This window comes from Felis catus, chromosome C1 (genome assembly GCF_018350175.1).
Source record: "Felis catus isolate Fca126 chromosome C1, F.catus_Fca126_mat1.0, whole genome shotgun sequence".
Classification (NCBI taxonomy): Eukaryota; Metazoa; Chordata; class Mammalia; order Carnivora; family Felidae; genus Felis; species Felis catus.
In genome coordinates this window covers 34,781,093-34,797,590 of record NC_058375.1, presented here as the reverse complement: position 1 = coordinate 34,797,590, position 16,498 = coordinate 34,781,093, and the positions used below count along the sequence as shown (strand labels likewise).

Genomic DNA, 16,498 nt, shown 5'->3' with positions numbered 1-16,498 from the left:
AGGAGGAGCACAGACCCCTGCCTCCCTTTTGCTCCTTCCCCAGAGCTGGCTGGAGAAGGAAGCCAGGCAGTGGGCTTGGTTTATGGGGCTGAGGAGCTGCACCCATTTTGAGTCCTTTGAGCAGAATTGTGGGACTGGTGACTCTTCTGCAAGGCAACAGACCCTTGAGTACTCATCTGATGAGCATCATCTTATGTTGCCATGGATGGTCTTACGTGTGCAGGGTTTGGAAACTTCTAATGAGTGATATTTCCTGTTGGAATATCTGCATTTTGCCCAGAGATTGGCCAGATGGAAAAGTCTCTTTGGTCCCTTGGAGGTCGATTTAAGTGATTGATGATGGTAGCAGGTGTACCTCATTTGGTGACTTAAGAGTGGCATATGCCACGTGTCTTCACTAGGACCTTCTTGTAAACGTCAGTTATGCTTCACTGCAACTCTTCTCTTCCAGGGGATTCTTATGGAAACTGCCATCGAAGGTGCTGACCACTGTGTATGCTGGAAGTGCTGGTATTCCAGCAGTAGCCTAAAGTTAGCCCCTGTTGAGAGCTGCTCTGGGCCAGGAAGTCCTATGCTCGGGACTATAAGGAGCACCAGGTGATCAGGACAAAAAAGAGCAGCATGTGCATAACTAACTACAGGCTGAGTAAGGTGGAGTCTGAGAAGGCTACAGAGAAGATACAAAACAAATGCCATGAGAACCCAGAGGAGCACAGTAGAGAGACTGAATGGGGAGTATTTTTTAGCAGGAAATTTTGTTTTAAAAAATACTAAAGAAAGCCCAATATTACAAAGTATATAAGGGTTGAGCTGCTCTGGTTGAAGCTGGGGTGAGGCCCTGCCATTCTTCCTCCTGTTCCCCCAGTCCTCAAAGTAGCCTGATGTCCCTTCTAGAATCCTAGAACCCCACTGAGCTCAGTTTAAAAACCACTAGCCCGTTCTAATGCCTACCCAGAAGGGTGACTTTGTGTAGGCCAAGTGCGTACATGTCTTGAAGGAGTCAAGGGAGCTGGGATCAGGGCAGAGGAGATCTGTCACAGACAGGGTAAGGGGAACAGTTGTGTCCTTGAGTATACTGGAGGAGAGAGCAGTCTACATCCCAGAACCTGACCGCTTGCAGGATGCCTCTCTGTGGAGCCTCCAGAGGGCATCGTAGGCCACACAAAGGCAGCTCAGGCAAAGGGTCAAGATGGCCATAGGCCAGGTGGAGACTATAATTGGGGGTATGAGTGAGCTATCTTGGAAACAGCTCAAATTGCTAAGGAGTTCTTGATTTCCTTGGCCAAAACAGAGAATAGCTCATCAGCTGAGACACTGACTTGTCAGCAGCTCCCCCTCTCCCCCTACCCTACTCCCTGCTGCTGCCTCTGCCATTCCCTCTGGGAGAGAGCTCTAGCCAGGTCCTGGTGGCAGCTCCGACACTTCCCACAGTCACCACAGGTAGGGCACTGTGCCCTTTCCTTGGACAAATTGTCATTGGGGAGACTCCGGAGAGATGCTTGTCTTATTGTTTCACCGGAGAGGGTCTGGGGAGATAGAAGGTATTTGACTTCCTAAACTATTTGCAGCATTGGAAAAGTGCATATTCTACTGTTCCACAGGGTGTTTGTGGCACCAGGTGATCAGGACACCTGGTGTGCTTCTTGTGGTCATTTTTGTGGGCTCTGTGGGGGACAAATGGTTGGCGAGTGGGCCAGCAAGCAGTGGAGCAGGGAAGTGCTGTTTACATATCAGTACCTTTCAGAGGCTTTGAGCAACTGCTCGGCAATGGGGATTTGAGGTTGGTTCTCTCAGGGAGGACTGGCAGCCTGGCCTATGGGGCATCCCTCTGCTCTGCCTGTATTCTGGTTTCTGTTTGGGAACTCTCCAGAGCAGCATGTCTGGGAACACTTCCAGCTGTGCCGCCAGACCCAGACGCAGGTGACGGCCTTTCGTCTGTACCATAGGGAAACCAAGAGGAAATTAAATGTCATTTGCCCCCTGCACAGCAGGTCGCTGCCAGATCAGACACTGCTGATCAGAGCTGTGCAGAGGGTACCCCAGGGAAAGCTTATGCCTGCAACCATGCCCTCTGAGCTGTGGAGACTCCCAGGTGATGGCCTGGCTCATTCCCAGGGCTTTCTCTGCCAGGCTGGGTTCACCCTGGCCTGGAGCCCAGCCCTGTGCTACATGGCAGCTGTGGCCTATGCCAGACCAGAGGTGTGTGTGTACCAGTGGGAGAGAATGGAGGGGAGGGGCAGGGCCTGACAGTAGAGGACACACAGGAGACAGTGAAGTGATCAGCCCTTCCTCAGAGAAGCTGCATGGTGTTTAGAATTAAGAGACTTGGGTTCCAATCCTGACTCCACTACTTACTAGTTGTAGGATTTGGGAAAGTCACATTCCTACTCTACCTCCATGTTCTCATCTGTACAACGGAGATTACGATAAGCTCTGACTCCTGCCACCTGTGGGGAAGTACTTCCTTTTAGACTGGTGTCAGAGTTTCCTCACCACCGCTCTCACCCTAGATCTGGAAGGATGGCCTGGAGCCCCTTGCCTGTGGGCCTCCCTGTGAAGTGAGATGGCTGAAGTTGATGGGAACTGGGGTGGACTTAAGTCTGGCCCAGAAGGCACAGCTGGTGATCTCCCCTCATCAGAGGCCTTTCCTTCTGGTCCTGGTCGTCTCAACTAGGCAGCCCACGGCCTTTATGAGATGAGCATGGGTCATAGAGGTCACCCTCCCAATTGCAGGGCTCAGAGGGGGCCCCCTCCAGCCTCACACTTGCACTCTCCTTCTGTTGGGAGGACCTTAGGGCTTGTCCCAACCCCTCCCTTGCCTTGAAGTCCTAGCTGTGGGCCATAGTTCTCAGCTCTGCAATGACATTTATTAACAGGGCTTTGGGAAAAGATATTTTAATACTGTAAGGTTCTCCCTAGAAAACTCCCTACCCCCACCACCACCACCCCCCACCCCATCTGAAGCATGGCTGCTGGTGGTGAAATTCATTAGTGTTCCCTGACAGGCAGTGGCGACAGAGGCACTCGCTGTCTGCTTCCCGCTCCCTCGCTCTCGTGCTCCTGCTTCACGCACACTGATATTTAAAGCTGATGGGCTGCTTATAGACTTCTTGTACCATGACAAGTTTGGGGAGGGGAGTGGGGGAGGAAGAGACAGACAAGGAGCCAGCTGTCACGCTGGTATTTCAAACAGTACTCTCTCCTGACCCTTTGCAGGCTCCAGCAAGTGTATCATCTTTCTGAAGTCTGTGGTTGGAATTGTAACCTGCAGCTGTCCCAGAGGATGGGGGCAAGTGTGGGAGCAAAATGGGCTGAGAAGTCGGCACTCTCTCAGGGTTGTGGGCAGGCAGAGAAGAATGGAGGGACAGAGTGTGTGTGTGTGTGTGTGTGTGTGTGTGTGTGTGTGCGCGCGCGCGCGCGTTCAAGCAGAGGGGACCGAAGCAGAGCGTAAGTGCTCCCCAGCAGTGCTTTCCCATCACCAGAAATGGGATGGCCCTTTCTTAGTCTTCTCTCCTGGAGTGATCATTATGTTTCATGCTGTGATTATCTTCTGGGTGGCCTTGGAAGCTCCCTGAGTCTAGGAATCAGGTTTGATTGGCCTCTGTCCCTGAGGGTCCTGAGTCTCAGTGATACCCAAAGTATGTGTTGGCAATTGAGGTAGAAAGTTTTCCCATTTTGTGTCTAGACTGGGGCCTTGACTTTTGCTCCCTATTTGTGCGCTTTAAATTTGGAGAATAAATCCCAAGTGCCTCTTCCATGCACAACTCTTCTTCTTACCCCAAAGCTTCTTGGAATTCATTTTCTGTAGTTGATGAGTGTTTTTGGAACTTCCCCTTTCTGTGTCATCCCCAGCAAAGCTTCTCCAGTATATTTTTCATGCCTAAGGCACTGTCTTCTCAAGGCAGGTGGCCTGGAAGCCTCTCCAAAGGCTGTTGCAGCATTGGTCACAGCTGATCTCCTTTTAGCCAGAATCCCTTCTGTGAGTGTTTATGTATGAATATGTTTCCCTTGGCTGGCTCCTGCAACCTTCACAGAGCAGGGCACAGAGGTGACGTAACTTGCCCAAGGACACATGGGCACTTGACCAAGTTGTCTCTTAGTGCAGCAGAGCTGTGTGCTGGATGGGGGTTCTACTGTACTCTCCCTCTCCCCTCCACCATCAGGGCCCTTCTAGCTCCGGGGTCTGCAGTGGGGGAGCCATTGGGGAATGGGCCTGACTCCTCTACACCTGGCTTTTTTAGCCTTGTCATTGTCATCAGTGCTGCCTTTGGCTTCCTCAGTTTCAGCACAACTGTGTGTGTGTGTCTGTCTGCCTGTCTGGGTGGCAGAGAGGGGTTACTGGACACCCCTCTAAAAACCCTGGACATCTCAGGGTAGAGAGTAAAGCCAGAATGCTGCTTCTATCTGTAGACTGAAGTGTATTCTTGAACTGACCAGGATCATCTCTAATGTGATCACCTTCTACAACCCCTCCCCCTGGCCTCCATCCTTAACCCCACCCTACACTCTATCCTGTAGGCTTCTAGGAGGGGTTGCTGGCGTGGGGCTGCTGTCTCAGGCAGCACCTTTGTCTCCCTTCCTGACCTTGCTGATCCCTGCATTGCCTGAAAGCACTGAGGGCTCAGCCTGCCGGGGGTGGCCCAGGCCGTGTCTTCTGCCATGGTGCATCTTGCAGGTGAGACAGAAACTAGCCAGCTTTAATAAGTAGGAGGCTTGAGCATTAATTTTTTATACATCAGCGGTGGCCAAGTGAGTGAATTCAATTATGAGTCTGCTTTCTGTCCACCCTCCTCCCCCCAGTGTGGTGGTTCACAGCAGAGACTAAGGAACCTGTTGAAATGAGAAACCCCTATTTCCTAGCTTGACCCCCTCACTAATTCGGGTTAAATTGCCACGCTATTGCAGTGGTGACACATTGTGCCTGCCTCTGTTTGTACAAGAGGATGTGGTGGGGGAGGAAGGACCAATTTGCGCAGAGATAAAGGTGTCGCGGCAGATAACTAACGTCCCAGCCTTACACCCGCTCTCATTGTAGCTCAATTTGCTCCGTGTGGAAGCCCAGCCTTCCCTTCTTTCTTCCTTCCCTCCCCTTGCTCATATTTTACCTCGATGCCACAGTGTAATGATGCCCTGCGTAGTGGGGGAGGAGATAGGCACCTCTGGCTGACAGCCCTTCCCGATAACCAAATTCCAGCCCATCCATCACTAGCTACTCTCCTCAACTTGAGGAAAAGTGATCTTGAAAGGCGGGCCGTTTATCACCCAGGGTCTGTTTATCTCCTCTGGTGGGGGGAACGGAAACAGGAGAGACAAAGAGCTGTGTCCCCAGCCAAGTGCTGCCTTGGCTGGGATAGTCTGCTGGTGCTGGGTGCAGACTCATCACACTGGCTGTGGAGTCTCTGACTAGGTGCACCTTCCAGGCTGAGACCCAGTGGGAATGGGACCTTTCCTGAGGTCTAGGAAACCTGGCAGTTCTGAAACACAGGACAGCCAGCAACAACACTGTGCACGCATGTTCGTTTCAGAATGGGCAAGCATAGAAACCCAACATGGCCATGAGCCCCACTGCCCCTCATAGGTGTCCCTTTGGCAGGAGCATACATCTGGCTGATTGGCTGGGTCTGTTGGCCTACTCCTTCCCCAGACTGGGCCTTCTATCCCTCCATGGTGCAACTGTGACTTTGAAGAAGACCGAACCTTTCTCCCTACTCTTTCCTTTGCTCCTCAGTACTCTCCTCTTTCTACATATCAGATGGGACAAAATAGTTCACCCTTGCAGGTGAACTGTATGTGCATCCTCAAGTTTTTGGACACCAGGATTGACAGCCTACATCACTTCAAGATCCGGGTCTCATGGCTTTCACAGAGAGGCAGAAAGGGATCACATATGGCTCCAGATTCAGCTGGCCTCCTGCTCTTTAAGGGCTCGAGTGTGCTAAAACTGAGAGTGACATATATCTCCCTGATTTGGAGTTGCCCCCAAGATTTACAGAGAGAGAAAAGCACAGAAGGAAGAGTGTGCATAACCTTTGCCAGCACTGGTGCCTGCACTCCTGCTGCTCCTGGCTGATGGTGTCTGTCAGTCTGTCGCTTAGACCTCCGTGGATGCTGCTGGCCTCCTCAACTCAAGCCTAGCAGTTCTAGTAGAGCCCCCCAGCTCTGCTCCAGCTAATCTTCAAAGCTGAGCTCCTGTTCACAATGGCTTCATCCTGCCCCTACCCATTAGCGAGGGTGGTGTTCCCTTAATGAGCTAGTCCCCTGCCTTGGCTGGCGCCGAGCTGGTCACACCTGTTTGCCATCAGGGCTGTCTGGGCCCAGCCCAAGCACTGGGCTGCAGGTGGTGGGGCTGGATGAGGGGTGGGTAGGGAGGGCCGGGTTCCTTATGCTTTGTGCCCTATGCTTTTGCGGGGGGGGGGGGAGTTTCCTGCACCCCTCTTCCTCCCACACTCTTTTCTTTCTAAGTGGAGGAAGGCTCTCTGCTTTCTTTTTTGTTATTTAGAAGGAGTAGGAAGGGAACTTGAGAAATACCCCATCTTTTCTAACTCCTGCCTGGATGGAGTAGCAAAGAGCTAGTCAGGCATCTTTGAGGAGGGTTTGATGTTCTGTTTTGATGACCCTAGGGGCCCAGTGTGATGAGAGCGGTGTCACATGGTGAATGCTGAAGACGGAGCCCCTCTCTAGCCCTAGGTCTGATAGTACTTGGAAACTGATTATATCCCTCAGTTTAGAGCCCACGGCAGGGCTGGGGGCCCTTCCTTAAAGGGGGCCCCTTACGTTCGTGAAGCTGAAGGAAGTTTTGATTTGGTTGAAAAAATCTCATTCCTTTTTATGGCCTGGACATAATTGGCTCTTTTCTATTGGCCATCGGTGATGTCATTCCGACCCTCATAAAGAAGGGGAAATCACACCTGTGGACTCGGTGCATAAAATTTCATTGGGCAACAGTAATAAGCATGGCCAGATGATGTTTGGGCAGTTGAGGAGCTCTGTGCCCAGTGATTCCAGCTGCATGGAGACCTGGGCACCATAAACCTGCCTGCACGTTCATGCCCGCAGGCTAGTCCAGGGCCCACTGCCAGTGGCTCTTTTCCTGGGATCAGTATCTGGTGGGGAACTCAGTATTCAGACCCTTTGTGCCAGGGGGACTTTTGCCCTTTTACTTTCCAAATTAGTGGAACCATGTACCCACTGGTACCCACTGATCCTAGCCTTAGGCTCCTAAGAACCTTGGACCCAGGTGTGACCTTGAGCAGTAACCACCATGCTGTCTGCCTCTCTAAAGCCCCAAACCTTGCCTTTCCAGGGACTGTAAAGAACTCTGAGTGCATGTGCATGACTGATGCCTTGTACAGTCAGAAGGCTGAGATCCCATTTCTAGTTCTCCCTTGGCTTGTTGTGTGATCGAGCAAATCCTTTTCTTCTTTGGACATCAGTTTCCTATTTTATGTAGGAGATGGCTACTACTTTGACCTACCTTTCTCACAGGGTTTCTCTTGGTGTTCTCTAAGCTGGGTAGGGTTCTGTCTTAGAAATGTGTAGCTGTCTTCCCGTGAAACTCCCATCTGGAATTTCAAGTTCTGGCATATGGCTCTGTGGCTCTGTGAAGATGGGCCTGGACCTGCTACATTTCTACTGCTCATGTCCTGGAGTCACAGGGCTAGGACCACCCACAGACTGGAGAACTCAACAACCTGAATGCCTGTGAGTCTGCAAACTTCATGTGTATCTGCAAATGACTAGAGCCTGGGTGAGAATTATAGTCCCATCCTCCTCTGCTTCAGTCGGCCATGGGATACAGATAGCACTCAGGGTTGCTGCTGAGCCATATCTGAGGCTGACTATCCAGCCTGACAGTCTGTCTAGTCTGTCTTAGATGTAGCCCCTCTGGTACAGATCCTCCCCCTGGAAGATCAGGCAAGATCCTACTGTGCTAGACCCTTCCTACCTGGGTAGAAATGTCTACCTTTGAAATCTTGCTGAAGAGGGAGCCTCCTACTCACCCTGCTGCCAGGGCTAGCCCAGCCAATAGGACTCCTGATCCATGTCATCTAAAAGAATGGGGACACTGGGAATGGCTAAGGGTGAATATGATAGGTGGCCCGATTCTTGCTTTTTCCTGGCCAGACCTCTTGACCTGTTCCTTTGCAGATTCTGCTGCTTCTGGTTGCCCCCTTCACTCACAGGCCTTAATGTGATTTTTCAAAAATAGCTGAGCTCAGCAAGCATTTTCACAAATAACAAGATAATAACAAGAACACAAAAGAAAAATTGAAGGAAATAAGAAAGTTATCCAAACAATATAGTTCTCCTTAGGCAACCACATTTTAGCTCCTAAGGCTATCTTTCATCTTTCAAAAAACCTTGCTGGGGCGCCTGGGTGGCTCAGTCAGTTGGGCATCCGACTTCGGCTTGGGTCATGATCTCGTGGTCTGTGAATTCAAGCCCCGCGTCAGGCTCTGTGCTGACAGTTCGGAGCCTGGAGCCTGCTTCGAATTCTGTGTCTCCCTCTCTCTCTGACCGTCCCCCACTCATGTTTGGTCTCTCTCTCTCTCTCTCAAAAATAAACAAACATTAAAAAATTTTAGAATTGAGGAAGTCCAAAATTAGAGCTGGCTGCTGCGTGTAGTGGGTTCCATGTGTGTGACAATGGTCTTGATTTCCATTTTAGCTCAGTAGAACTTATGAGACATTGATCTGGGCCATCTCCCACCATACTCTTCCCTGCTCTCTCATCTACTCTCATGGCTTTAATTTCATTTAAATTACATTAATGATTCAGCAATTTATATCTCCAATCCAGACCTCTCCTCAAAGTGGATATCCAGCTGCCCCTTTAGATGTCATCCCACTGCCACATGTCTCCTAAACACTTTGAACTCAGTAGATATTGAGTGCTTGCCATGTGCCATGCATGTATGTAAAACTGCATTTCCAAACTTGTGCCTCCTTCTGTGGTATTTGGAGGTGAAGTAGTAAGCAGTCACTGTGATTTAGGCAGAGAATTTAAAAACAGTAATAAAAATGATGATTAAATATTGGTCTGCTCTGGGTGTCAGATATCCTCTCTATGCCCCTGCCTCGTTCTTTGTGTCTGATTCTGAGTAGAATGAAACCAGCCAAGCCATAAGCCTTTGAATTGGGCTCTACCACTTCTCATTGGGCCTTGCATCCCACTTGATGGCCAAGGCCTCCTTTACGTCTCTTCTATCTGTTCCTTGCTTGTTACCTCTACAGCTGTTGTCTAGTCTCTGAGTTACTACCCAGCTTTTTTAGTGTATTGTTTTTGCTGGCCCCAGAAAAATCTATGTAAATCACAACTATTCAGAGCCTCTCTATTGCCTATGGCCAAGCTTAGCAAGAAAGTTCTGTGATCTTTCCCAGCTAATATTTTTGGTATCTTCCTCCATCTTTTCATGTACCCTAGTGCTCCAACTTAAGGCTGTTTAGTCTATTTCTTTTATTGTCCATTCCATTGAACAAATTGTGAGCCCCTTATAGGCAGTGGCTAAGTCTTAACTTTTTGAGCTTTAAGTGCCTGTTTATTATTAAACATCAGTAAATGGTTGAATGGATTTATGTGGGTAAACATTATATCTGGAGGGAAAGACCATTTATAAATTATAATTTAAAGAAAAAATAACAGGCTCTTGGTTTAAATTCTGAGCTCTTATCCTTTTGCATGGTTTGCTCTATCTGCAGAAAGCCTATTGCTAGAGACTTAAGGGTGAACTGAAGCCCCTGTCTAGCCAGCTCCACGTGTTCCTTTTCTCTCTCCTCTTGTCTTATATCCCTGCCTCTCTGTTGTAACAAAACAGCTACACACTGGTGCATTGGAAAGAACATAGGCTTTGGGGTGAGACAGACCTGGGTTCGTTTCTTGGCACTGTCATTTTTTAGCTTTGGGACCTTAGGTAACCCCTCTGAATCTCATTTTCTCATCTGTAAAATGTAGGCAACAATAGCTACCTCATAACGTCGTTCTGAAGAATCATGTGAAACTGTAAGTAAGATCCTTAGCATATTGTAGGCCATCAGAAAATAGTAGCTGCTTGTATTTTGTATAGAGTCTCCCAAGTTTTCACATTTAGATCTGGAGCCCAGTGTCTAGGGTGCTAGAGGTGGGGAGCCTTTCTTGGGCAGGGTAGGACCCGTGACTAATGGGGTAGCCTTCTGAGGTCTATTTGCATTTCCTAGATTCAGACTCCATGCCTGGGACAATGGGTGTGCCCAACTTGTTCTCTTTTCCCTTTCTTGTAGGCTCCCAGGTCAGTGCCAGTACTTGGGCTTGCCAGTGGCGGACTACTTCAAGCAGTGGATTAATCTGAAAAAGGTACTGTGTCTGAGCCCCACTCTGGTGCTTCCTCTGGGTTTCCTGTGCATCAGATCCTGTCCCCTCTTGCTTTCTTTACACATCTCTATTCTTCTCTTTTTGTTGTCATCGCTTTCCTTTTCTTTCTGTTCTTCTCTTTTCTCAACGTCCTTCCTTCCTCTTCCCTAGTTAATATGCACTGTAAGGTTGTGGCCCTTTCTGGGAGTGGGGAGTTCCTTGGGGACCAGGCCGAGGGGTAGAGTATGATACTGCCCTATGTGGTGTCATCCAGGTATGCAGAGAAGTCCCAGTGAAGGGAATTTTCCAGATTCTTGCTCAAAACTAAATCACTGAGATGAGCTACATTTCCTTTAGGAGAGATGTGGCACTAGCTAAGCCTTTGGGAAAGTATACTTATTTGATGTGGTCATGAGTGTGGTCTCTGACCCTCCTGAGTGGCCCTGGTATCTCCATGTGGTTGGGAGGTAGAGTTGGTTCAGGCTGGCTGTGGTCCTGCCTAGCCCCGGCAGAACCTTGGTCATGTGAGAAGGACTGTGCACAATAGAGCCCAGTTCCCTTTGAATTTGAGGAAGGAGACTGACACTAATACAACACCAAGTATCTGGGGAGTGGGTGCTGGGGCTGTGGGCTGGGAGAAACCCTGTGTAGCGCTGAAGTTGCGGCCTGGCAGAGGTTGAATTACCCAGAAAACTACTTTCCTAGTGTGTGCTACACTAGGTAAGCAGAAGAAAGAAGGTACAGGAATAGACTCCCAAGATCTCTGCTCTGTTGGCATCCTTTCTCCAGGAGGCCCAGTCCACTAGGGAAACTCACACCCATAAATCCTTCTGATGTAAGGACAACAGCCCTGAACGCCTCAGGGACCCCATGTTGCTAGTTAGCTTAGTGACTCCCAGGAAATCAGAGAAGAGAGAACACACCAAGAGATCAGAGTAGTGGCTCCCAGGGGGCCTTAGAGAAGAGAGAAGCCAGTGAAGGGTAAAACTAGGTATTGTGAGGATTTGGGTCTTGAACTGGGCGTTCAAGGAAGGTGGAATATGGGTCTGAAGAGAAGACTTTCCAGCAGGAGGAACAGCATTTTTTTGGTGTGTGTATGGGCTGGAGCTAAGTGAGCATGTGGAGGAACAGTAGAAGAGAATGACCTTGGACTTAGTTCCATAGGTCTCAGGGCAGCCATTCTTTGTGGCAACATTGTGAACTCCTTTGCTTTCCCCTGGTACTCAGGTCCTTCACACCTGGTCCTTGGCTTGTTTGTATTTTGACACTTACCCACCTCTCCAGCTGATCTCTCTTGGGCCTGAACAGCAGCTACTTACTAACTTCCATCTTTGGCTGAGGGGACCAGGCTCTGTCCTACCTTCAGGTCTTGGCCTGTGGCCTTATCTTTGTCTGAAGTGCCCCCTAGTCATTTTCATTGGGCACATTCCCTCTTCTTGAAGATTCAGCTCAGGTATCACCTCTTCTGGGAAGCTCAGCAGTCAGTCTTTTATCTTGAGACTCCTTGACCCTTTGGATACCTGTGATCTTTGAGTGTTGAAACTGAGTCCAAATATGTTTCCTTGTAGACATGTCCATCTGGAGCATAGAGACTGAGGCTGGCTCCTTTCTGTGTCTGCAGTAGCCAGGTCAGTGGTGGGTACAGAGTATGTGCTCAGTGAATAGTTGCTGGCTGGCTGACTGATCTTTGAGAGCTGGCTCCACAGAGGCCCTCTCATGCAGGGCTTGGCGGGCTATGCATGAAGGTGTGGCTAGGCCTGTGCTCCTGAAGATAGCATGCCAGCTGTCAGAGTGCATCTGAGGCTGCTTGCTGGCCTCAGCAAATGCAATGTGAAGGCCCGGCCAGGCGAGGCAGGCGCTGACCTGAACAATTGCTCTGTGAAGTTCACTAGACTTTTTGGTGTCTGGATAGCTCCCTGCCTCCAGGTTCCTTGGCAGAGAGGCAGGAAAACAGCCGACCCGTGTGTTAACATTGCCACTCAGGGCTACCTTGATGCTGCTGGGGTTGGAGGCAGGCTGTCCTGAGCCTGTTCCGCTTGGTTCTCTGCCAGACTGTGCTGAGCCATAGAGGGGGAAATGGGTACAAGTGGAAACTGGACTCCGTTCCCAGTTGGCCTTGTGATTGCTTCTTGGTAGGTCAACTGAGCAGGTCTAGGAAAAATAAGAGTGGCATGAGGAGAGTGGCAGTAGAGGGGTCTAACCCCTTCTTCTCAGCCCTCTAGCCATATCATGTTCCAGCATCATGTGCCACAGGATCCAGCAGGAAAGATGACTTAATTACAAACTCTGGGCCAGTCCTTGTGAGCAGCCATTCAGGACAGAGAGGCTGCAGGTCTGACCTTTATACTACATGAGTTAGTACAGGCCACACAAAGATTCCTGCTCCCTTAAAAAGAGTAACAATGAGAGTAAGCCAGAGAGGGCATTGCCAGGGTTGCATGGGTACTATGCAGTGTGTTATTCTATGCTTTCTTTCCCCCTGTGTGACCCAGGCCCTGGCTGTCTACAGGGCCCTCTCCTGTACTTGATCTTACTCTTTCCTCCCTACTTTCCTTCCTTCCCCTCTCCGGCTTAACTCCAATAGCGGAACTTTGCTCATGGAAAAAGTAGGGACGGTCTTGGTCACCAAGACTTGCCCAGTGAGTGAACTGGGACTGAATTCACTATCCCCATTTCCGAAGGCCTCTCCTGTCCAGAAATGGTGTGCATTGCATCAGGAAAGAACAGTTTTTCAGCAGCCAGGTTTCCACATCTCCCTCCTCCACCTACTTCCCCTGTAGCAGAGTGGAGCAAGCCAATGTTTGCTGACATTTGGAGTGTCATTGAATGATCTTATACTCTTATTGAACTGTCAGCTTAGAGAAGACTTGGGGCCCTGCTCCCAGCTCCCTCCAGGAGGTCAGAGCTGTCACTGAGGAGCCAGAAGAATACACACACACATACACACACACGCATGCACGCATGCATAAACATACACATGTTTACTCATGTGAATGAATATACCCAAGCAGGCATACCCAAAATTGTATGTATGTTTCCATTCATACAAATGGGTGTGTATATATATTCACATAGTCACCTTCAGAAATACATGGCAATATACACAGGTACAAATACACTTATACATTCCTATTCATAAAGCATTAAGACACATGCATATGTATATATAAACATACCCATCTTCATCAGTAAACACATATTCTTGAGTGCCCTCTGTGTTCTAGGTACTGTACCAGGCCTGGAGGTATAACAGAAAAGATGGATATTAAATAATTCTAATTGTGTTGTAAGTCCTGAGTCGTGTTATCATTTGATAAGGGGGCCTGATTTAGGGGGTCACAGTCAGAGAATGGTTTCCTGAGGAAGGGTGTCTCAGCTGAGATCTGAAGGATGAGTAGGAATTAGCTAAGCATGTGGCAAGGCCCTGAGATAAGGAGAAGCCTGGCAGCTTCATGGGACTAGAATGTAAGTGCCATGAGAATGGAGAATTTTTGTCTCCTCTGTTCACTGTTCTGTCCTGATCACTTTTTTTAATGTTTATTTATTTATTTTGAGAGAGAGAGAGAGAGTGCATGCAAGTGGTGGTGGGTCAGAGAGAGAATCCCAACAGGCTCTGTGCTATCAGCACAGTGCCCAACATAGGGCTCGAACCCACAACCTGTGAGATCATGACCTGAGCTGAAGTCAGGAGTCGGATGCTTAACCGACTGAGCCACTCAGGCACCCCTGTCCTCATCACTTTGAAAAGTTCCTGGCACACAGTAGATGTTTAGTCATTATTTGTTGAATGAATGATAGTCTGGAGCACAGTGAGTGTGAGGAAGAGAGGAGAGTTGCATGGGATGAAACTAGAGGAGGAGGCAGGGGCTTGTAGGTCACACTTTAGATTTTGATCCTTATCCTTAGGGTAATGGGAAACTATTAAAGGACACTAAACATAAGAAAGGTATCATCTGATTTGCATTTTGAAAAAGCTCTTTCTGGATACAGTATAGAGAGCGCTAAGAGTTGATACGGGGGGATCGGTACTGGTTTCTCTTAATGGGGTTATAGTTGGCATGTTAGGATGGCAAATCATTGTATGGGCAACATTGCTGAACTTGTAGCATCTCTGTTCCCCCAGTTCACTGAATGCTAGTAGTGCCTTTCACCAAGTCATTGTGACAACCAAAAACATTCCCTCCCTGCCATGTACACATACATTTCCAGGGGCCTAGACAGGGGTGGGAATGGGGAGGCACTGTCCGCTAGTTGAGAACCACAGAATTAGACCATTGCTATATAGTCCAGGTGAAAGTTGATAATTATTGGGATTAAACTTACAGCAGTGGAAATGTAGAGACATGGATTGATTTTACAGTGTTAAATGGTATAGTCAGTTCTGCTATAGTACAACATAGACCTTTTTAAGAGTCACCATGCTATGAAAAGTTGTAGGAAAAAGTTGCAATAAAAATGGGGTTAGGAGCATAATACTCAGAAACTTCATCAGTGACATATGAAAAAGATAGGAATCTAAAAAAAAATGGTAGCATAATTTTACACATGTTAAATGGTTAAGAAATACATGAATACTACAATAAATATGGCACTCTACCTTGAAAAAACCCTGAGGTTTGCTTGGCAGTGGGCATGAGAAAAAGGTTGCAACTTGGGAGTTATTATGAAGTGGTGGAAAGAGAGTTCTCTGGAATCAGTTGGAAAGTTGTAGCCAGATGGATGCAGTGTATAATACATGTGGCAATCTAGGAAGCTGCTATCTGTTTGAAGTGTAAGCATGTGTATATTTTGCATATTCTTACACAGCTCTCTTTAGGTGGGTATACTTTTCTGTGTTTATCTTTATAGCTTATGGACAAAATCACACATAAACAAATGCAAAATTTGCATTATGCTCAACTGTTTACTAATACATTGCATTGGAGTGAATTTGCTCTTTCAAAACCAGTATTATAGCAAAACTGACTATACAGTAGATACAAAATGGTGATTGATTGGCTGTGAAGGTTGATGATGGAGGAGGAAACCACAGTGACTCTAAGGTTTATGATTTGAGGAACTGGATGAATTAGAATGAATGTACTGATGTCATGGAAGAAGGAGAAGTTTATAGATTAAAAGAGAAGATGAATTGGGACATGCAGAGTTTAGATGCTTTTCAGACATTCTTGTGAAGCTGTTGAGGAGGTAGTTGAATATAAAGATATGGGATTCAGGGATAAGGTCTGGCTAAGAGGTACAGATTCAGGGGATCTCTTGGTGGATGAGTGATCATTGAAGCCATGGGAGTGGAGTATACAGGGTGAGAAGAGAGAAAAGCCAAGAATGAGCACTGAGAGATACCTACACTTGATAGATAGAGGAGGAAGAATCAGGCATAGAGAAGAAGGAGTGGTCACCGATAGCAGTGGTAAAAGTTCTTGTTTATTGATCGCATCTTGTGTGCTAGACCTGTATTGTCCTGTATAATTGCCACATTTTTCATTTTATTTCAGTTTCATTAACTTAAATGTAACTACACTTTCTTAAAGTACTTTGAAGTATATTTAGAACAACCTGGGTTGGTGAATTTACGTTTTTAGCTGTTAACTGTTTAAAATCTAAATACAGATCTAGTATTTCTGATGATGATTTAGCATTTGAATTGAGATGTATTGTAAGTGTCAATTGCACACTTAAATACACAACAGTTCATTAATTTTTATACTGATTACTTGTTGAAATGATTATCTGTTATTTGCATATCTCTATTTTTCACGTTTAAGGTTGAGAAAACAGGCACGTAGTGTTGATGAAACTTGCTCAGTGTCCCACGACATGGCAGAGGTAGAACTTAAATTTAGTTTTGCTTGACTCTTTGTGCTAAGGAGAGTAAACAGGGTAAGAGGGGAGAGAGTAAAGAGTGATAGAGAAGAGGTAGACCAGGAGAGTGTGGTGCCACAGAAACCACAGAAAGAAAGAGTTTTCAGGACAAGGGGACTGGTCATCTCTCAGAGAGCTGCATAACAGAAAGACTGAAATACAAGCACCAGACTGAGACACAAGGACCTTGGTGACCTTGGTGAAAACGCTTGATGGTGTAAGAGGGACAGGAGCCAAATTGGAGTGAATTGGGGAGTAAATGAGGTGACAGAGAAATTTTAACCTTTTTAGAAATGTGGCTTTGAAGGA

The 16,498-nt window shown here is 47.8% G+C and overlaps 1 protein-coding gene across 10 annotated transcripts in view; it reads left to right on the top strand.

Moving 5' to 3' along the window:
* Positions 1 to 16,498, top strand: part of ERI3 (ERI1 exoribonuclease family member 3) — a 128,451-nt gene that overhangs the window by 55,926 nt on the left and 56,027 nt on the right. For 9 of the 10 annotated variants that reach the window (XM_011284664.4, XM_011284666.4, XM_045035704.1 and 6 more), the window contains one exon: positions 10,258 to 10,330. The exons of the other annotated variant lie outside the window; for it this stretch is intronic. In XM_011284664.4, coding sequence (XP_011282966.1) covers positions 10,258 to 10,330 — 73 coding nt within the window. The remainder of the gene's footprint in view (positions 1 to 10,257; positions 10,331 to 16,498) is intronic. 10 annotated transcript variants of the gene reach the window in all.